Genomic DNA, 19,307 nt, shown 5'->3' with positions numbered 1-19,307 from the left:
CTGCAGAAGGGGAGGCCAGACCAGGGTGATCCAAATCCAGGGAGGGCTGCAACCACCAGGTGAGCGTAACAGCTACAGTAGTGGTTTTACCATCCCATCGGTCTTCTGTGGAACAATTGTAATTGTTTATGTGTAGAGCGCTTATACACAAGTGAAGTGCTTCAAAGCGCTGCAAGGCAGGAAGAGAACAAGGGAATACAGTCATCATTCTTAATCTTGAAGATTCCGAATTATCTAAAAAGGGCAATGATCTAAACACAATGGCACCTGCAGGAATTCCCCTCTGCACTCCCTTCCTGGCTGACCTTGGCACTCCCCCAATCAGATGGTAAAGATGGAAGAAACTGTTCAAAACATATATGCTTGCCATGGGGGGTTGTGGGTGACAGGTTTGCGCCCTCAAGGAAGCAAGTTCTGCTGCGTCATAATTTAGGGACTTAAGGGTGCAGCATTTTTGATGGCCTCCCTGAGCTTGCAGGAATTGTGCCGGGGGAGTTAGCCGTCTTTGCAGTAGCTTTGCAGAAACTCCAAGAGCACTATGAACTTAGGAAAAATATACTTTTTGAACACCAAAAGTTCTTTCAAAAGGCATCAGGAACCGTTGGAGCCTGTTGAAAGATATGCTGCAGTGTTGCGAACACTAAGCCATACCTTCAGGTTTGGTCCCCTGACTAAACCGCTGATCAGGGGCACCAATAGTGCCAAGGTGCAGGAGAAGCTCTTAGCAAGGACCTCTCCTTCGAGCAGGCAGTGGAGTTGGTCATGAGCATGGAGCAGACAGCCCACTATAGGAAAAATATGAGTCTCGAGAAACAGTACAGAGAGGTTTCTGCAATTAGAAACAGGAGAGAGAGTGAAGGAAACAGAGATACTAAGTGTTTCAAGTGTGGCAGCCTCAGGCATCTGTCATCCAGCCTGTTCTGTCCAGTCCGCAATGCAAATTGCATTAAATGCAAACGCAAAGGACATTTCACACACGTCTGCTAAAATGGAGCAATTCACACTGTCGAACAAGTTATGATTAGGCCAGAACAAGAAGTGACACAGTCAGCCTACTCAACCGTTGCTGAAGTGGGTGCTCAGCACGTGTTTGAGATCTATGTTGTCAACGGGGGCACCAGAGGACCGTTGGATGATTTCATAATAAACAGCAAATTTTTAACAATGAAAGTGGACAGTGCCTCCACATGGACAATAATTTCGAGGGTGAAATGCACAAACATCTTTTGAGGAAACCTTCAGGATCTGCTCAAGCATGACATTTGACCATATGACTCTGGGGAGGTCAAAATGTTGGGCACATTTATGGCAAGCGTGGAATAGCAGGGTAGGAATGCCCTGCAGAAGTTCTCATGGCTAAGAAGGGATCATCTCTTTTGGGCTGGGATGAACATGCTCATCTGGGATTCCACATACAGGCTAATCAGATCATGATTGATGAACTTCAGGTAAGGTGTGAAAAATAATTCCCTGAGGTGTTCTCTGAGGATTTGGGAAAACGTAAGGATTTTGAACACCTCATCAGAGACAAGATTGGCGCTTCTCTCGTGGTCCACGGGATACGTCCTATTCCCCACCATTTGCAGGAGCAGCTGAGGAACGAACTCCGTGTTCTTCTACAGAAGGGCCTCATTGAAAGGGTGCAAGGTACGGAAAGGCTGTCCACTGTAGGGTTTTGGTAGTAAAGGACAACGGGAAATTAAGACTGTGTAGAGCTCAGGGACCTCAACAGAAACATCTTATTAGATAGGCACCCTTTGCCCGTCATTTCAGAAGCATTAGTGATGTTGGGTAAAGCCAAACAGTCTACCGTCGTGGACCTCTTAGTAGCCTACCAGCAACACCAAGTGCCTTTGGCCAGGAGTGTAAAGAAATTACAGCTTTTGTTACCTAGGAGGGAGCCTTCAACTACTGCAGAATGGCGTTTGGATTAGCATCAGCGGCCACAGTATTTCAACGAGTAATGGATAAAGTACTTGAGGGGGTGGCAAATATTGTAATTTTTCAAGACGATATACTAATATATGCTAGTTCAACTGAAGAGCATGACAAGGGCCTGAGTGAGGTCCTGTGCAGATTGAGGCTAGGCTCATAGTACAGCAAAGTAAATGCAGGATTGGTGTAGAAAGTGTAGAATACCTAGGTCATTGCATTTCATCATCTGGTGCTGTACCCATACCCAGTGGGTCTCATTCCGGCAGTAACCCTGCCGGTGCTACCAGGGGAATACAACCCTGGCAGCCCGAAAAGTCAGGCGCCGGTAAAATGGTGTTCCCCATTCCAATGGGAATGGGCACACAGGAGTACCAGCACCGTTACTCCTGTGAAAAAACTCTGTTGTAGTGTGCAGGTCCTGAAACACCAGGTCCAGTAAGCTTACCGGCACTGTGGTTTCCAGACCAGCACACCTAGAATGAGGACCAGTTTATTTTATTTATTGTATTTGGTATTTATAATGCACCTAAACATAATGGTTCTCATTAGAGGTTTGTGGATATCCCGCCGCTACCGGCGGCTGATAGCCCGGAATTTCCAGGATATTACAGGTGCCAGCAATGATAGGTAAATCCCCATTCCATGGAATCCATAGAACTAAATGGAGGGGATTGCCGGTATTACCAGCACCGGTAATGCCAGTTGTTTTTTGCCGGTGGGGGCAGGGAAATGCAGAGAGTGCAGGGCAAGGAAGGTCCACGTGCTAAGTGAGAGGTAAGGAACTGGTAGGGCTCAAGGGGTGCAGGCCCAGCCAGGCTAGTGCAGCAGGGGGAGGGGGCCCGGAAGGGCAAGTGCAGGTAGACAAGGGGGGGCGAAGGAGGGCAGGGGAGACCAAGTGCAGGGGTAGACTGGACGAGGCGTGCCTGGTGCCCTGTAAGAATCTGAAGGAACCAGGCAGCCAGTCAAGAGGCAGAAGGGGACATTAGCAAGGGAGGGGGTGAGGGAAGGATGAATGGAAAAGGAAGGTTTTGAGAAGTTTCCGGAACTTAAGGAGATCCGGCTCAAGTCTGAGAGGGGCAGGGAGGCCATTGCAGAGGGAAGCACCTGCGGAGGAGAGAGATCTACCCACCACTATCTGCTTGGAAAAAGTATGATCTGCAGCAAGTTGGAGCTAGAAGACTGAAGGGCTCTAGCAGGAAAGTACTTAGCGAGAGACAGTAGAATGTAGCAGGGTCCAGGCCCCAGAAAGCTGTGTGCATGATGCAGAGGGTCTTGAACTTGATCCTTGCAGCAACCAGGAGCCAGTGGAGAGTTTTAGGGCTGGAGAGATGCAGTCCATTATCTTGAGGCCAAGGATAAGCCTTGCAGTCCTATTCTGGATTAGTTGAAGTGGGCGAATGGAGGAGTTAGGCAGATTGAGGAAGAGGCTGTTGCAGTAGTCCAGCCTGGAGAGGACCAGAGCTCTGGAGACATTGGAGGTCATTACGAGTTAGGGGGTAACCATGCCACTATTAGTGGCATGGTTACCCCCTTACCGGGTACAGAGTTCCTTGAAAGAGGAATTACCGGGCCAGTCCGACCTTGGAGGACCCGGTAATTCCTCATTCAAGGAACCCATCCCCATTTGAGCCCCCGTAGGGCTCAATGGGAATGGAGAGGGTGCTAACAACGGGCCCGTTAATAACGGGCCCGTTGTTAGCACCCTGGTCTGCTCGTGGGATCCGCTAAGGGCGCCAGGTAAAACCAGGCAACCTTAGTGGGTGCCTGCGAGCAGACTCGTAATGTGGCGGTAAGAGGTTGACGTGTCCAGCACATTTACCGGCGCTCTTAACCCCTTACCGCCACACTCGTAAGGACCCCCATTGAGTTTCTGGGGTAAGGTGAGGAAAGGGAGAATGCCTCTGAGGAGGTGCAGCTGAAAGTGGGCCTTCTTGGAAAGGTCTATGATACGAGGAAGCCCACGGAAGGCGGACAGAGTGTAGGAGGGAAGGGAGGAGCAGGGGGTACCAATGAGAAGGATCTCGGTCTTACTGGCATTAAAGCAGAGATCGTTCGTAGGACACCATGCCTGAATAGCAGGCAGGCAGTCAGGAATGAGAGAGGAAGAGGAGGAGGCAGAGGAGGGAAGCTTGAAGGAGAGCTGCGTGTCATCCGCATAACACTGGAAGTTAGGAGAGAAGGTGGAGATCAAATGGGCTAGAGAGGCCAGGTAGATGTTGAAAAAGCCAAGGCAAGAGAATAGATCCCATAGGGACACCGCCCGTGGAGAGTGAGATGGAGGAGAGAAAAGGACCCAGCTGAATCTGGGAAGGTCAGTCAGAGAGGAAGGTGGTCAACCAGTCCAGAGCCAGGTCCGTGATGCCAAGGGTATCACAGAGCCGATTTATAAGGATGGCATCAAAGGCAGCAGAAAGGCCAAGAAGGATGAGAACGGAAGGAGAGTTGGAATCAAGATTAGAGAGCACGTTTTCACTGGTGTTCAGGAGTGCAGTTTCCGTGCCTCTGACAGCTCTGAAGCCAGATTGGTGGTCGTGGAGACAACCAACAGATTAAGGGCCTGATCACGACTTTGGCGGTAATGCCGGCGGTATTACCGCTGAACTCCCCGGCACTAATAGCGACGGATCACGAGTTCAGCGGTATTGTAATTCCTCATTGAGCCCATTCGGGAATGCCCCATTCCCCATTGGGCTCAATGGGGAAAATTCGCACTCTTACCGCCGGATTTAAGGGTCCGCCAAATCAGGACTTCGGCGGATTTCGCCCCAGCTCTTGGCTGGGGGTAAATCCGCTGAAAATTCGCGCTATTACCGCCGGCGGGAAATCCGCCGGCGGTAATAGCACGACCACCGGATTTAAGGGTTACCGCCAAAGTCGTGATGAGGCCCTAAGTGTGGTGGATAAGCTGGGGGAAGGCAAGCTTCTCCAAGAGTTTGCCCAAGAAGGGGGTAATGGAGAAGGGTGGTAGTTAGCAGGGCAGGAATGGTCGGCAGAAGGCTTTTTGAGGATAGGGTGCACAAGGGAGTGCTTGAGGGGCGAGGGGAAGGATCCAGTAGCAAAGGGGGGATTGCAGAAATCAGCCATGGCTGGAGCAAGGGAGACAATGGGCTTCAATGCGAGTTTATTGGTCCAGAAACAAGGGGGCCAGTAATCTTACTGGCACCCTTGTTTCAGGACCGGCAAACTACAAGTTTGCCTGCTGGGGTTGATGCGCTTGACAGGTCTGACCCTGCCAGGCACAGCAACCGCGGTAAGCAGACTCTTCACAGAAGTGCCGGCACTGTTAGTAACTGTGCCGGCGCTTCCGAGTCCCCACTCCCATGGAGCCCTATGAGACTCCACAGGAATGGGGACTAACATTTTACCAGGCAGCCGTACTTGTAATGTCTCAGTGGCACCAGGAAGTCAGGCGTAATAAAATGTTACGAGTCTGGAGGCAACCCGCTGGTAGCACCGGCAGGGTTACCGCCGGACTCGTAATGAGGCCCAATGTTGTCCTTGATAGTTCTAGAGGAGCAGGGGAGCATCTGTTTGGATGAGACTTTCATAGAGCAGACTTGTCTAGTAACCTCATCAGGTGATATGTGAGAGAAAGAGTAGAGTAGGAGAGAAGGGGGAGGAAGGGCCAAGGGAGGCCTGAGAGCAGATGAGGGAGAAGGCAGCAGCATAGAGGAGAGTGAGGACAGGATGTCTTGAGTTTTAGTGATGAAGTGAGAGGCCAGTGCAGAGGGCCATGGAAGGCTCAGGAGAAATTGAGACTGCAGTAGGATTGGAGAGTTCCTTGCAGATTTTGAAACGTTCAGCCATGTTGTTAGTGGCCCCAGAGATGTGGGCTCGGATATATTCGAGCAGATGGAGAGTCTGTATTGCCTTTGGAACAAGCGGAAGGCCAGTTTGTCGGAGGATGTGCTCGAAGCCTGCCACTTCCGCTCAGTAGCTCTGCACTTACGTTTCAGACTGGCCAGGTCGGAGTCAGAAGAGGTGAGCCGAGACCACACCGAGTAAGAGGGAGACCGGGCCAGGGGGCCTGTAGATGGTGGCCAGAGTCTGCAAGATGATAGGAGATACACCAAGCCTGCACACAAGGCATTCGAAGGTGGAGTAGGACTGAGTGGGTATGATAGTGGCAGGGACCCATTCAAGGAAGATCAGGACCACACTGTCCAAGGACCAGGTAGGCCTGAGTTTAGAGAGGTTCTTGTAGCCCTCTGGGGAGGAGAGTGTTAAACTTGTGACAGAACTGGGTGTCAACCATGTCTCTGTGAGAGCGCGGAAGTCAAGGTCGAGATCTTCAAGGGGGTGGCAGATGTCAGAGGAGTGTTTGACGGCAGAGCGAGAGTTGAGGGTAGCTAAGTGGAGAGGTTTGCCACTTTTTAAGGTCTTCCGAGTTGGAGTACAGGAATGTGTTACACCTGTTGGTGGTGCCAGAGGGGAGGCAGAACGGGGAGTGGCAGGAGAAGGGAGGAAGTTGATGAGCGACGGAAGACGCCCATCGAGGAGAAGGCGGTTGGGCTGAGAGCCCTGGACCATGACAGTGTCATTTAGGTAGACATTAATGATAGCCCTAGAGGAAAAGAAGTATGCCAAGAGTACTTCCCAACAGGTACCACCGTTAATCGGAGAGGAAGAGGAAGGGGGGAGACCTTAGACCATAATGGGAATCCAAAGTTCTGGAGAGGGAACGACAAAGAGGATGTCGGTGACAGTCTGCCTGGAAGAAGTGTTGACATAGGTGTCAGCGATGGGCGGGCCTGGATTGGAGATCAGGAGATCCATCTTCAACTTTTTCCTTCCAGACTTCTAAAGAGAGATAGGATAGGTGATACACTAGCAGTTTGAGAAGATAGGGGAGATTGAAAGCACCATGGAGGGAGGGGGCGCATGGGAAGGAGGGTGGAGGGAGAAACTGCAGTGCAGGAGCTCGAACTACAACACAAAGCAGAGCAACAATCTAGAATCAAGTGTCCAGGGTAAGGTAAAAGCGGAGTCTTCAGCGAACAACAAATAATGCAAGACACGTATAAGCGGGTTTTCTGGGTAGGCAGGAAGATATCCTTGATAGTGGGATAGAGAGAAGAAGCCTAATTTACAACACAAAAATGCAAACACATTCAGATTTGCCTTTCCTAGAAAGAGGGGAAAAGCCTACTTTTCATTTTAGTGAGGAGCGATCACGCTTGCACCAGAGCCTATGGTCAAGGATCAATCGTGGTCTTTTCTAGGACTCTCAGAGTAGTAACACACATTTGCACAAACCTTCGCTGTAATTTCAACAACTCTCAGGTCGCTTCTCAAGAAGGGAACGAAGTATGTGTGATCAGAAAATGCAAGTTGGCTTTTGCGAGTATAAAGGAGAGCATTGTGAAGCTCCACCCCCCCTCACCTGGTAAATTCAGTGTCAAAAGCAGGACATACATGACAGTAGACGCCAGCATTTTGGGATTGGGAGCATCCCTTACACAAAGCGATGGTGGTGGGGAAGAATGTGTCATGGCATTTGCATCCAGACCCCTTAGGGGTGCATAAAGTAACTACTTTGTAGTGGAAAGGGAGGCCCTGGCAGTAAATGGGCAGTTCTACACTTAAAGTTTTTCCTTTGGGGTCAGAATTTCATAGTTAGAACTGATCATATGCCGTTAGTACAAATGTTCTCTGGTGTGGGTTGGGGCAATGGCTCACCAAGGATTTCCAAGTGGATTTTGGGACTACGAGGATATGATTTTCAGGTGTGTTACTTACCTGGAAAGAAACCTTGTGTGGCAGATTGCTTGTCAAGGTTTCCAGTAGGGTCTTCCGTGGGCGAGGAACCGTTGAGTGGGGCGGATTGCTAGTAGCCAATGTTGAACGAGGAGCAGCGATGAGGTAGAATGGGAAAGTGCATGTCGGCAAGATGAGGTGTTGAAATCAGTTACGGAGTGGACTGTGGTAGGATGGCCCAACAGAGGAAGTTTTAACCTTACCTTGAAGTTAAGGATGAATTGTCTTTGTGGGGTACAAAGCTTACCTAAGGAGCGAAATGTATTCGTCTGGAAAGTATCGGAGAGAAGCTAGTCGATTTACCACACCAGGGTCATCTAGGGGTGAACGGTACGAAAAGGAGGCTGTGTCAAAGCTATTGGTGGACTACAATGGATGTGTTGAGAAAAGAAGAGATTGGAATGTCTCAAGAGTGGCAAAAGCAAGAAAGTTTGTGAAACGCCCCTCATATCTGTTAAAATTCTGGCTAGCCCCTGGCAGAAGGTAGCAGTGGATGTTGTGGGGCCAAGTCAAGGTTTGGGGGACAACTATAAGTAACTGTTAGTTTTGGTAGATTATCACTCTTAAGTGGATTGAATGGAGAGTAGTGAGGGAGGCCACCACAGTCGAGTTAATCAAAAACGTTGAGCATGTGTTTTTTAGGGAAGGTTTTCCCATGATTTTAGTGACTGATAAGGGTGTTCAGTTTTGCTGTGAGTTAAGGAAAAACATTTTTGGAGGAATATTCAATTTTGCACATCGACACCACATTGTATCATGCAAGGGCAATGGCTTAGTGGAGTCGATAAATAGATTCCTGAAAGTAGGTTTTCAGTTGGCGTTAAAATCTGGACTGCCCTGACGAGGTGTGTTAAGGCAGATGGTATGAGAATATTGTAGAACTCCATATTCCGCGACCAAAATATCGTCCTTTGTGACCCTGAAAGGTTGTGAACCAGGCAAAAGCTGTGTCCTGGGTGGATTGGTGCCGAAGTTCCTGTTTTGGTGGACCAAGAGGCTATTGTGAAGGTGGTAGAACAAGGACAGAGACATTATATGAAGGTGTTTGATGACTGCCACAGCGTGAAAGATCATGTCTGGGCAGTGGGGGACTTGGTCTTAGTCAAAAACCACAGGATGGGCCTCAAATCTATTGAGAGCAAGTTTCTTGGTTCCAAGAGGATCACAGCGGTGAGAAATGGAGTGATCATCATTGTGGAGGGCCGTGAAGTCTGGTCTATGGGTAGGTTAGCCTCCTACGAGGAGAATACCGTGGTAAGTGGGGATAACCACTTAGAATGCAGGAGACATGTGGGGGTGAGTGTTGCGAATGGCGTGGTGGAGAAGAAGGGTACTAGTGTCAGAGTGAGTGGGAGAATAAAGAAAGTTCAAGGGATTTGAGTAAAGTTCTCTGGCCATCGGGCCCCAATAATTGATACTGTTGTACATATTCCCAACATCCCTGCCGTGTATTACTTCCCCTGTCTTGCCTGGACACATTGAGATGTTGTACTTATCACCCCTCCCATGTTATTTTCCCTCAACAACATTTCCCCATGTGCCTGTTCCTCTTCATCATTTCGGGAGGAGGGGGGAATTTTGAGTTCCATTAAATACTTGCGTTCTCTTTAGGAAAGGATTTAGAATGATTGATACAGTTTAGAATAGTTTACTTAAGAGATGGAAAATGTTATTGGAGAGTGTACAGTAGGGAGCAGCGTTCCACAGATCCTATGAAAAAAGAACTTACCTACCTCCATTATAGACCTATTCTGAAAACCCAGGAGGAACATGGTGTCCCCACAGACAGCCACAATAAGAAGGTCCAGCAGGCTGGTCTAAGAGGCAGGACAAGAGGGTGTGGGTGAGGAATGAGAGTGAGCCAAGGGGGACATGATAAGACATGAGAGGCAGGAGGGGAAGACTCAGAAGAGGACCTGGAGAAGAGAGGTCTTAAAAGGATACATGTCCACCTCCCACAGTCGGCTACTCACCCTGGCAGGTCTGAATGCTAAAGTTAGCCTTGGAGTACGAGAACTCTGGGAGCCAACACATTGTCAAAAATATCAAAAAGGATTTGGGAAATGGGCCCAAGAGTTAAGAGTGACTGGGCACTACACTGTGGGATCTACCAGAGACATCCATTAAAATGGAGGATAAGAACCATACTGACAGATTTTGGTTTGGGAAGATCCCATGTCATTTTAAAGTTTGCCCAACCTGTAAATAATTCCCTAAATAAAAATGTGAACCTACGGGACCTCATTACAAGTTGGGCGGTGCGACCCACATGGCAGGAAAAGATTTACTGCTGCATTACCGCACCATCCAACTATGGTTTTGAGGTGGGTGGAAGAAAACCCTCCAGCAAAATGCTCAATACCCACTTTGGCGGAATTATGGGCGGATGAAATTCCACCAAAATTCCCATAAACAGGGATCAACACCAGACAAAGTGGCACTAACAGTAAATCCGTCTGGTGGTATCTCAGCTGATTTTACACCTTGCATTCACATTATGGCTCTATGGAACATTAGCCCCCGAGTGTCATTGGCGCAGATATGAAAGCTGGTGCTGTGGGCTTCTATGACACGCTTTTAAAGCTGATGGATGGAATGTTATGTTACTTAATATTTGTATACCACCTCCTGCCATTTGTTATGGCTTTGAAGCGCTGCTGGTTGAATGGCCCTTCAGCAGACCGAAGTCTGCAAGGACGTAGCAGCATCAGAATCCATGCAAGCACAGGGGACCAAACCTATGCACGTGGCAATCCCACATGTCACCTAAACACAAGATGCTCAAACTCATGGTCAGGCAACTATCGCAATAGGAAAAGATATGGAAAACGACTATGGGTTTGCTTAACTCCACAACCTACGTCTGCAGCCCATGCTAGCACCATCACTAAGCGTGTCAAAACTGAACTTGAGTATGTTATGACTGGACCTGAGTGTGTGCAGAATCTGAATGATGCCAGTGACTAAGTGATGTCATGTGTGGAATGTTGGATGAGTTGGAATGCTGTCTTGTGTGAGTGTTCCACCATAGGCAGTTCAAACCATGTAGCCTGGGTCTTTATCTTAACCAGCAACTGGAGATTAAAGGACAGTCTTTCCTTTTGTACTTACCGCCGCTGCTTGGCCACATGACAAAAAAAAGAACATCTTTTCGAATGCAAACACTAAATTGTAATTAAGGCTACTGTTCATTAATTAGCAGAGATTACTAGTGAATTGATGTTGTGGAAGCTGAAGCGTGAATAGTGTTGAGGTGCGGTGTTGATTGCTTCGTCTGAGCTTTTGTGAGTGCTGGACTGAACTTTTTGTGGGACCAAGACATTCTACAACGCACAGCGCTATAGGAGGAAAGGGAGCATGTATACATCAGTGTGTAAACCCAAAAAGCAACTGTCAACAGTTGATGGCTCTGTATTATTCTCATGCAGAACACACGCGCAATGAATGGAATGCAGTCACATGCATAATTAGTCAAATATGTTGGACATACAGTCTATGCATATTCATTTATCATATTAGAGAACAATCAAAGCTATACGATTCGCAAGACTTCGAGGCAGCCCCAGTCCATCATTAAACAATCAAGGGGGGTCATTACAGGTTTGGAGGGGCAATAAAAGTGCCAGCAAAAATGCTGGCAAATCTGTTACAGGGACTTTTTCTAAACTCAGGTTTGCAGGTAGAGGGGTTACCTGATTTACAGAGATAAACCTGGCCCCCGCCAGCAAACAAATGCCGAAATTACTGGCAATTCCAGTGCCGTAATTCAGGTATTGCCTGCCATGGAGTTCTGTGTGGAATGAGGAAGGCCGAATGCACACTTAAGGCAAGCCCGTCTGTGCCCATCCGTGCCAAGGATGGGCCCTGGATGTGTAAGTACTCTGACTCTTTTACCATGTGTTATTCACGAGCAGAGCTTCTTGCTCTTGCCCCTGCTGCCACGATATTACCTACTAGATTTGGCATAATTTCTGACCTAGAGGCTCTACCCTTGGTATAGTTTTTTACTGAATGCTCGCACTTTGACATTGGCTCATGGTCTTAATATGGACGCCATTTTAGTGGTCATCTCCATGTCTTTCCCTAATACCTTGTATGTTTTGTTGATGTATCGGCCTCCGGGCTATGATAGGAGGTTCTGCGAGGAATTCCCTGGATTGGTTGCCACTCTCCTCCACGATTATACCAATTTGGTTATTATGGGTGATTTCAATCTCCCCATAAACGAAACAGGCTGTCTATTGGCCATACAATGGGCCTCATTACGAGTCCGGCGGTAACCGCGGCGGTAAAACCGCCTGGTTACCGCCGGACTCGTATTACCATTCCGCCTCCGTGATTCCCGGAATTACCGGGGCATTAAAACCCCGGTTTTCCGGGAATCACGGAGGCGGAATGGTGTAAATCCCCATTCCCATTGAGTCCTATGGGACTCAATGGGAATCGGGATCATGGAAACACCGGCAGCATCTCGTAATGCTGCCGGTGTTTCCTCGTCCGCCTGCATGCGGGAGGTGTTAAACCCGCCAGGTCAGACCTGGCGGGAACATCACCTCCCGCCTGCAGGGGTCGGGATCAGGCGGTCCGGAAACAACGGTGGCGGCGGGTTTACCGCCACCGTTATTTCCGGACCGCCAGGGTCGTAATGAGGCCCAATGTGTGCTTACTAAGTCTGATCTGGGTTTTCCCCAGCTGATTAAGTATCCTACTCATTAGCTTGGTAATACTCTTGATTTTATTTTTGCTGGCCCTTCAATATTGTCAGTTGCTCCAGCTTTTCCAATTCTTTGGTCAGATCATTATGTGGTCCCTTTTACTATGCCTATTACATCTCCCCTTCCTACCTCAGGTCCTCAACAATTTGCTGTGAAGCGAGATCGCACAAAGTCTCACCCTCCAATTACTCCTCCTTGGTCCTTCAGGATCTTAATAAAGCTACTAGCTGTACTCTGGCAACCATTTCTCAGACATTTAAAGCTGTGGCCGATAGGCTGGCCTCATGTAAACACCCGATAAGGACATGTCGCTAGGAGCTGTGGTTTAACGCTGAGTTTAAATGTCTCAAACTTCATTGGAGACAGGCAGAAAGGACCTAGCGGTCTGCATATTCATCTGAACATTGTCTTCTTTATCGGCATGCCACCCATGACTTGTTTTGCCATTAAGATGGCAAAACAAAGCTATTTTAGCAGTAGATTTGAGCAGGCTATTGATCAGCCCAGAACTTTTTTCTCAGTGGTTCAATCTCTTGCCGTTCAGGCTAAACCTTCGCCGGGTATCTCCCATTCACAGGAAACGTGTGACTCTGTGGCCTCATTTTTCAAAGAGAAGATAGTATTCGAGAGGGTATTGCTACATCCTGTCCTCCTTCATTACATACTCTCTCCTCCTTTAGGTCACAGGCTAGTACTGATGCCAACCTGGTCTCGAAATGGTCTTCCTTTCCTGTGCTCTCAGAGGAGGCGGTACTGAGTGCGCAAAAATCTGCTTCCCCCCAGGATCCGGTTCCTCTATTGGTATTTAAAGATATTTCGGGTGATATTATTGCCCGCCTTACAGAGGCAGTTAACGACTCTTTCACTTCTGGTATCATTCCTGCTGACTTGAAACATGCTCTTGTTATCTCTTTGTTGAAAAAGCCTGGCCTAGATCCAGCAGTACTGTCTAATTATCTCCCCATATCCTTACTTTCTTGTTTGATGAAGTTGTTGAAATCCTTGGTGTCGCCTCTTCCCAGTACTTTTTTTGGAGTCGTCTAACTTTCTGGACCCATTTCAATCAGGGTTTCACCCGGGCAGAGGGGCGGAGTCAGCCTTGGTATCTGTTATAGATGACCTGACCTGCTTGGTTAAACAGGGTGGGGTGGGAGCTCTGATTCTATTAGATCTGTCAGCTGCATTTAACGCCATTGACTATCCCACCTTGCACGCTCGTCTTTCTACCGCTGGCATCTCTGGCCAGGTTCTGACATGATTTTCCTCCTTTTTGACAGGTCGTTCCCAGTCTGTCTCTGTCCCTCCTTTTTGTTCTCAGGTGTTTGCTATTTTGTGTAGGGTTCTCCAGGATTCTTCTCTGTCTCCTACTTTGTTTAATTTATATATTCATCCTCTCGACCTTAATTCATGTTTTTTGGTTCATTATGTTAATCATATGTCGATGACACCCAAATCATTGTGCGGCTGGACCTTACCAAATCTGAATCCGCTTATCAATTGAAAAAATGTCTACTAGCCATTGGAGAGTGGAAGTCAAAAAATGGACTAAAATTGAATGCTGAAAAAAACAGAGATGTTGGTAGCGAGTATGACCACCCCCTCGTTTTGGACTCAGGAGTTTTGGCAAGAGTGTTTTGGCCCTTTCCCTCGGTCAGTCTCTTCGGTGAAAGTTTTACGTGTAAAAATGCAGGCCTCCCTTTCTATGGCTGACCAGGTCTCCCAGGTATGACAAAAACCTAATTTTAAGTTACGGACGGTCCGGAAAGTCCTGTCATGTATTCCAGTAAAGTTTCATGCCCCCGTCGTCTCCTCTTTAGTCATTAGCAATATTGACTATTGTAACGCTCTGTACCTGGCCATCCCCAAGCATCTCTTGCAGCGTCTCCAGCTGCTATAACACTCAGCGGCCAGAGCTGTTCTTCGCCCCGTTTGGGGTGGTCACATGACTCCGCTCTTAAGGCAGCTTCCCTGGCTTCCAGTGGAGCACTGCATTAGGTTCAAGGCGCTGTGCATTGTACACAAGGCCTTCGATGGATTGGGTGCTGAATTTCTTCAAAAGAAGTTTGGGTTACAAACACCTATCAGACCACTGCGCTCCCAGGATCTGAAAACTATACAGCCCCCGAGCGTCGGGCGGCCCATATGGGTTGTAGTATATTGCAGGTGGACCTCCTTACACTTCCAGCCGCACTCTCTTTCATTCAATGAAGGGGCCGACGCGGGAGCTGGGGTGCAACACCTCTTGTCTTTATTAACATCAGACACGAACTGCCTCTCTGCGCGGTAACCCCTCCCCTTCCTAATATGTGGGACGCAGCCCACTTGACAAGTGACAACAGAGAGAGGACTGTTCCTCTCCTCAACAATACAGTGACGACACCACACCCTCCCGTCACTAAACATTCAGTTACGTCCTCAATCTATTTCTTCGATGAGACGATTTGGTTTTCTTCTTGTTCTCTGTGGTCGATAGTCCACTCTTGCAGATGGCTCCACCCAGGCATCCGGTGCCATGTCATTTTCAGAGTCGTCCCTGTCTCCCTCATAAGGGGCGTCCCACTGAGAGAAAGTGTCACTCATATTTGAGTCTCTTGCATGCTGGGTGCCAGGCATTTTTCTAAAGTGAGAAGAGTTCCTTGTTATGGACCGGCGGTCCCCTTCTGCGGTGACGAGTGATCCTTTCCTCTTAATGATGATGAGTGGTGCTTCATTGAAAGGAGCTATGTTTTTGCGCTGTTGAGGTTGTCGGACCACTACCACGTCCCCTGGTGCCAGATCGCTCTCCTTGGCTCTGCGCTTGTTGTCGGCCGCTTGTTTCATGTGTTCTTTCATGAGAGAGTCTCTTGTTCTCATCTCAGCGTCGTCTTCATATTGGTCCTCGCTGTCTGCTGCATGCGGTAGCCACGTTCAGATCATTCGAACATTACCTCTGATGGTGACTTCCCAGTGGTGCTGTGTGGGGTGTTCTTATAATCATCGAATGAGTTGGTACAGCAGTTTCTCAACGGGTTCTCCTGTGAGGCGTGCGATTTGTGTCGTGCGCTTGATGTTGCTCATAAATCTTTCTACGGTACCGTTTGCTTGAGGCCACAACGGTGTAACCTTATGGTGACGAAAACCCATGTATTCTGCGAATCTCTGGAAGTCTTGTCCCGTGAATGGCGGTCCGTTGTCAGACTTGACTACTTTTGGTATTCCATAGATTGCGAACATCCGATCCAATGCCGGGATGGTGTGATGTGCAGAGGTGGGTGGGACAATCTGTAGGTCAGGATATCTAGAGTATTCGTCTACAGCTACCAAGATGTATTCACCCCCTTCCATGGGCCCAAAATGGTCGATGGCTATTTCTTCCCATGTTCCTTCGGGTAGTGCAGTCATTCTTAGTGGTTCAGGGACCGTGTGTGGCTTCACGATGGCGCAGGTGGGACAGTTCTGCAGTAGCTCTTCCACGGATATGTCTAGTTGGGGAAACCAAAGTTTTTGCCTTAACATCCTCTTGGTGGATACAATTCCCCTGTGTCCTTCGTGTGCTAGTTCTAGCACCTTCTGTCGTAGGCTTCGCGGTATTACTAGTTTTGTCCCTTTCAGTAGTAGTCCTTCCTCTGACTTCGCAAGTTCTTCCTTTACAGCTAAGAAGCACGTGATGTCTTCTTTGGTGTCCTCGTTCATTGTTTCACGGATCTGCTTTGCGTGTTTCCATCGCCCTGTTTCTAGGCACCTTAGAATGGTTTGTATTCCTTGGTCTGTGTTGGATTCCCTTGACAAGTGACAACAGAGAGAGGACTGTTCCTCTCCTCATCAATACAGTGATGACACCACATGGGTGGCCGTGCATTCTCAGTGGTGGCGGAAAGGCCTGGAATCAGTTTCCTTTCGCTTTGCGCAGTATTGAGTAGTACCTTCTCTTCCGACGTGCGTCGGGCATAGCTCTCTTTTGCTTAGCGCCATGATACCTTTGGGCGTAAGCTGGGTTAAGTCCTTTTAAGGTTAGATTTACCGGCATTCATTGCCACCTATAATATCCCGGAAATACCCGAATATCAGGCAGCGGGACACCTGTACTTACCCCCCCTCCGAACCCCCCCTTTATAAATCCAGGTCTAGCGGGGCCAAATGCTCCACTACAAAATTCCCAAAGAGCACACACAGGTCTATGCACCCGGCATCAGCATGATTTATTTTGGCACCAGGTTCCTGCTTCCTCCCAGCGCTGCGCCACACTGCACCTGCACCGGCAGGGGGGAGGGCTCACCTCATCCGCTCCCCGGCCCGACATGTCTCCCGCGGCCTCGGTGGTCCTGGGTGGTTCTCTGCCCAGGGATAGCCGGTGGGTGTCCAGTGATGTGGGACAGATTACCCCCAGCGATCCTGTAGGGATCCGTCGCTTCTGATTCAGAACAACAAACCAGCCTCCATACACAATGGCGTCCAGCGCTGCACTGCGGCTGCGCAGAATCCGATATACTCACCGAGCACACTGCGGCTGCGCAGACGCCAACACACTTCACAGAACACGAAAACTGCGGCTGCGTATAAGCAGACACGCGTAACCGAGCGCCCAGTGACTGCGCAGACGCCGAAACATTTCACCGAGAATGCAGAACTTCGTTTGCGCAGAAGGCGTAACTTTCGAGCGAGCGCACTGCGGCTGCGCAAAAGTCAACACCCGTCACCGAGCGTCCTGCGGCTGCGCAGACCCCGATACACTTCACCAACCATACAGTACTTCGGTTGCGCAGAAGTCGCCATCCGTCACCGAGCGTCCTGCGGCTGCGCAGAAGCAGATAGGAGAAATCTACACGTCTTAGATTCGGATAACCTGTTCCCGGGTGCCGTGGAAACATGTGAGAGCTCTGCTTTTTCATGAGAGGCTCCCCTTTGAAAAGTTGCAGCTCTTCACCTCTATTGCTAAACGGGAGTATGCTGTGTGTCAAGTTTATTCAAATCTCACATTTTAAATAATAGCACATTTCCTTTACAACATTGGCATACGGATCACCCCCACCCAGTGGCATCGTCAGGAATCATATTTAGGAGGGGCAAGTGGGGGGGGCACAGATAAAAGTAGGGGGGCTATAAGAGGGCAATGTGTGACGTCAGAAGCACCCCTGCAGAGAATCTTTTCTTCACACCCCTGTTGTGCACCTCCCCTCCCATCAGAATGCAGGCACTAAACCATTAAGTCACTAATGACCCATCAATAGCGGTTTCATGGGCTACATTCTGATGGTAGGGGCGGCTCTTGGATGTAAGGGGAACTTAACAGCTCTTCACTGTTGTGTAGCAGAATTGATTGCAGCCCTGTGTGTGTGCTATGCTGATGGACACATCACTGCAGACAGTGCAGAGAAAGTAGCCCAGCGGAGGTACAGGGGCATGGGGGGGGGGCCAGGATTTCAGAGGAGGGACCCGGGCTCCCCCAATATCCCCCTAGCGACGCCACTGGCCCTACCACCATTAAAGGCATGGTCTAGTAAAAATTTGATGGTGCTTATGCACGAACTTAGAGCAACTGTTCGTCCTCGTAATCCGAGTAACGAGTAAGTATACTCTGCTTGTCATGCCACTCCTATTTCATGGTCTACTACTATATCCAAAATTACATCTACATATCATTGTAACGCATGTAAGTTGTTGAATAGTGTGCATTGTCTAGATAGCATTTGTCCGTGTAAAATGCCATTAGTTACAAGAATTGTCATTGACAACAAACGTTTATTAAACTTATCTTGGTTATTTAAAAACAGTTTGTTTCATTCCTTTTCACAGGTGGTACAGGCTGGTGGCCTATCGTTCCTTTACATGGTGGCTTCACGGGAGGCTTGGACACCGCGTTCGACGAGTGATACCCGCCTGTGCCGTTCGTGCCATTAGAGAAACGTTCCCGAGTGACAGCGGTCAGTACAGGGGATTTTCTCTCGCTGTGCTGCAACCTGACCTGTATAATCTTTAAAGTCTTGTATTTTTGTGTCATGAAAATAAGATACAAAATAAAACACCACATATATTTTAACAACGGTTGTCTCGATTTTTTAAATGAATCAAGTGTGTCTCCATTCAAGGATGGACGTCAGACATCTGTGCTCCGAATGGGTGAAGGTCTGGTTGCTGTGAAGCAGGGTGGTCACTATCTATCTAAGCTAACATAACATATTCTCGATAATGCATGTACTAAAACACACTTGTTCAAAGTCTTTCAGTAGGTTATGTCTCTATAAAAGTCACACATATATCTATACTAACATTTACCATTGGATTATACAGTCTTGACCACTATAATACACCGGTTGAAGTGTGGGTCTGTGCTCACAAGAATCTCCGGTATGTGGCATTTGTTATTGATAAGCAACGATATACTATCATTGATATAAAGGCGATATACTGTATATTGATATAAAGGTGGTTCGCGCCGGTAGATGCGCGCTGGCATGGGGGGCTGTCAGGGGCGCGAAAGGCCAAGGTGCCAAAGTACATGTACACTTCAAAAGGTGTCCCACGCCAAGGGGCCATTGTTCACATGGTCTCCTCAGACCCCGTGTTTCCAGGCAGGCCTCCCCTGAGGCAGGCCGCCCCCCTGCAATCCACATAAGTGTGTCTCCATTCAGCAGTCTTCCTGTACCTTATCTGCACACCCCAGGGCCATCCATCCCACCCCCCTGTATCAAAGGCGGTTCGCGCCGGTGGATGCGCGCTGGCATGGGGGGCTGTGACGGGCGCAAACGGCCAAGGTGCCAAACTACATGTACACTTCAAAAGGTGTCCCACGCCAAGGGGCCATTGTTCACATGGTCTCCTCAGACCCCGTGTCTCCAGGCAGGCCGCCCCCCTGCAATCCACATAAGTGTGTCTCCATTCAGCAGTCTTCCTGTGCCTTATCTGCACGTCCCAGGGCCATCC

The 19,307-nt window shown here is 48.8% G+C and overlaps 1 protein-coding gene across 1 annotated transcript in view; it reads right to left on the bottom strand.

Annotated features, from left to right (window-relative positions):
• The window catches only part of LOC138489474 (zinc finger protein 420-like), a 465,209-nt gene extending 448,372 nt beyond the window's left edge, over nucleotides 1-16,837 (bottom strand). The window contains exon 1 of the mRNA XM_069617209.1: nucleotides 16,663-16,837. Within this exon, the coding sequence (XP_069473310.1) occupies nucleotides 16,663-16,686 (24 nt within the window). The 5' untranslated portion in view covers nucleotides 16,687-16,837. The remainder of the gene's footprint in view (nucleotides 1-16,662) is intronic.
• Nucleotides 16,838-19,307: the final 2,470 nt, after the last annotated feature.

This window comes from Ambystoma mexicanum, chromosome 9 (assembly GCF_040938575.1).
Source record: "Ambystoma mexicanum isolate Mex_15411 chromosome 9, UKY_AmexF1_1, whole genome shotgun sequence".
NCBI classification, from domain to species: domain Eukaryota; kingdom Metazoa; phylum Chordata; class Amphibia; order Caudata; family Ambystomatidae; genus Ambystoma; species Ambystoma mexicanum.
Note: the sequence above shows the minus strand (reverse complement) of the source record. Positions and strands in the feature narration are given on the sequence as shown.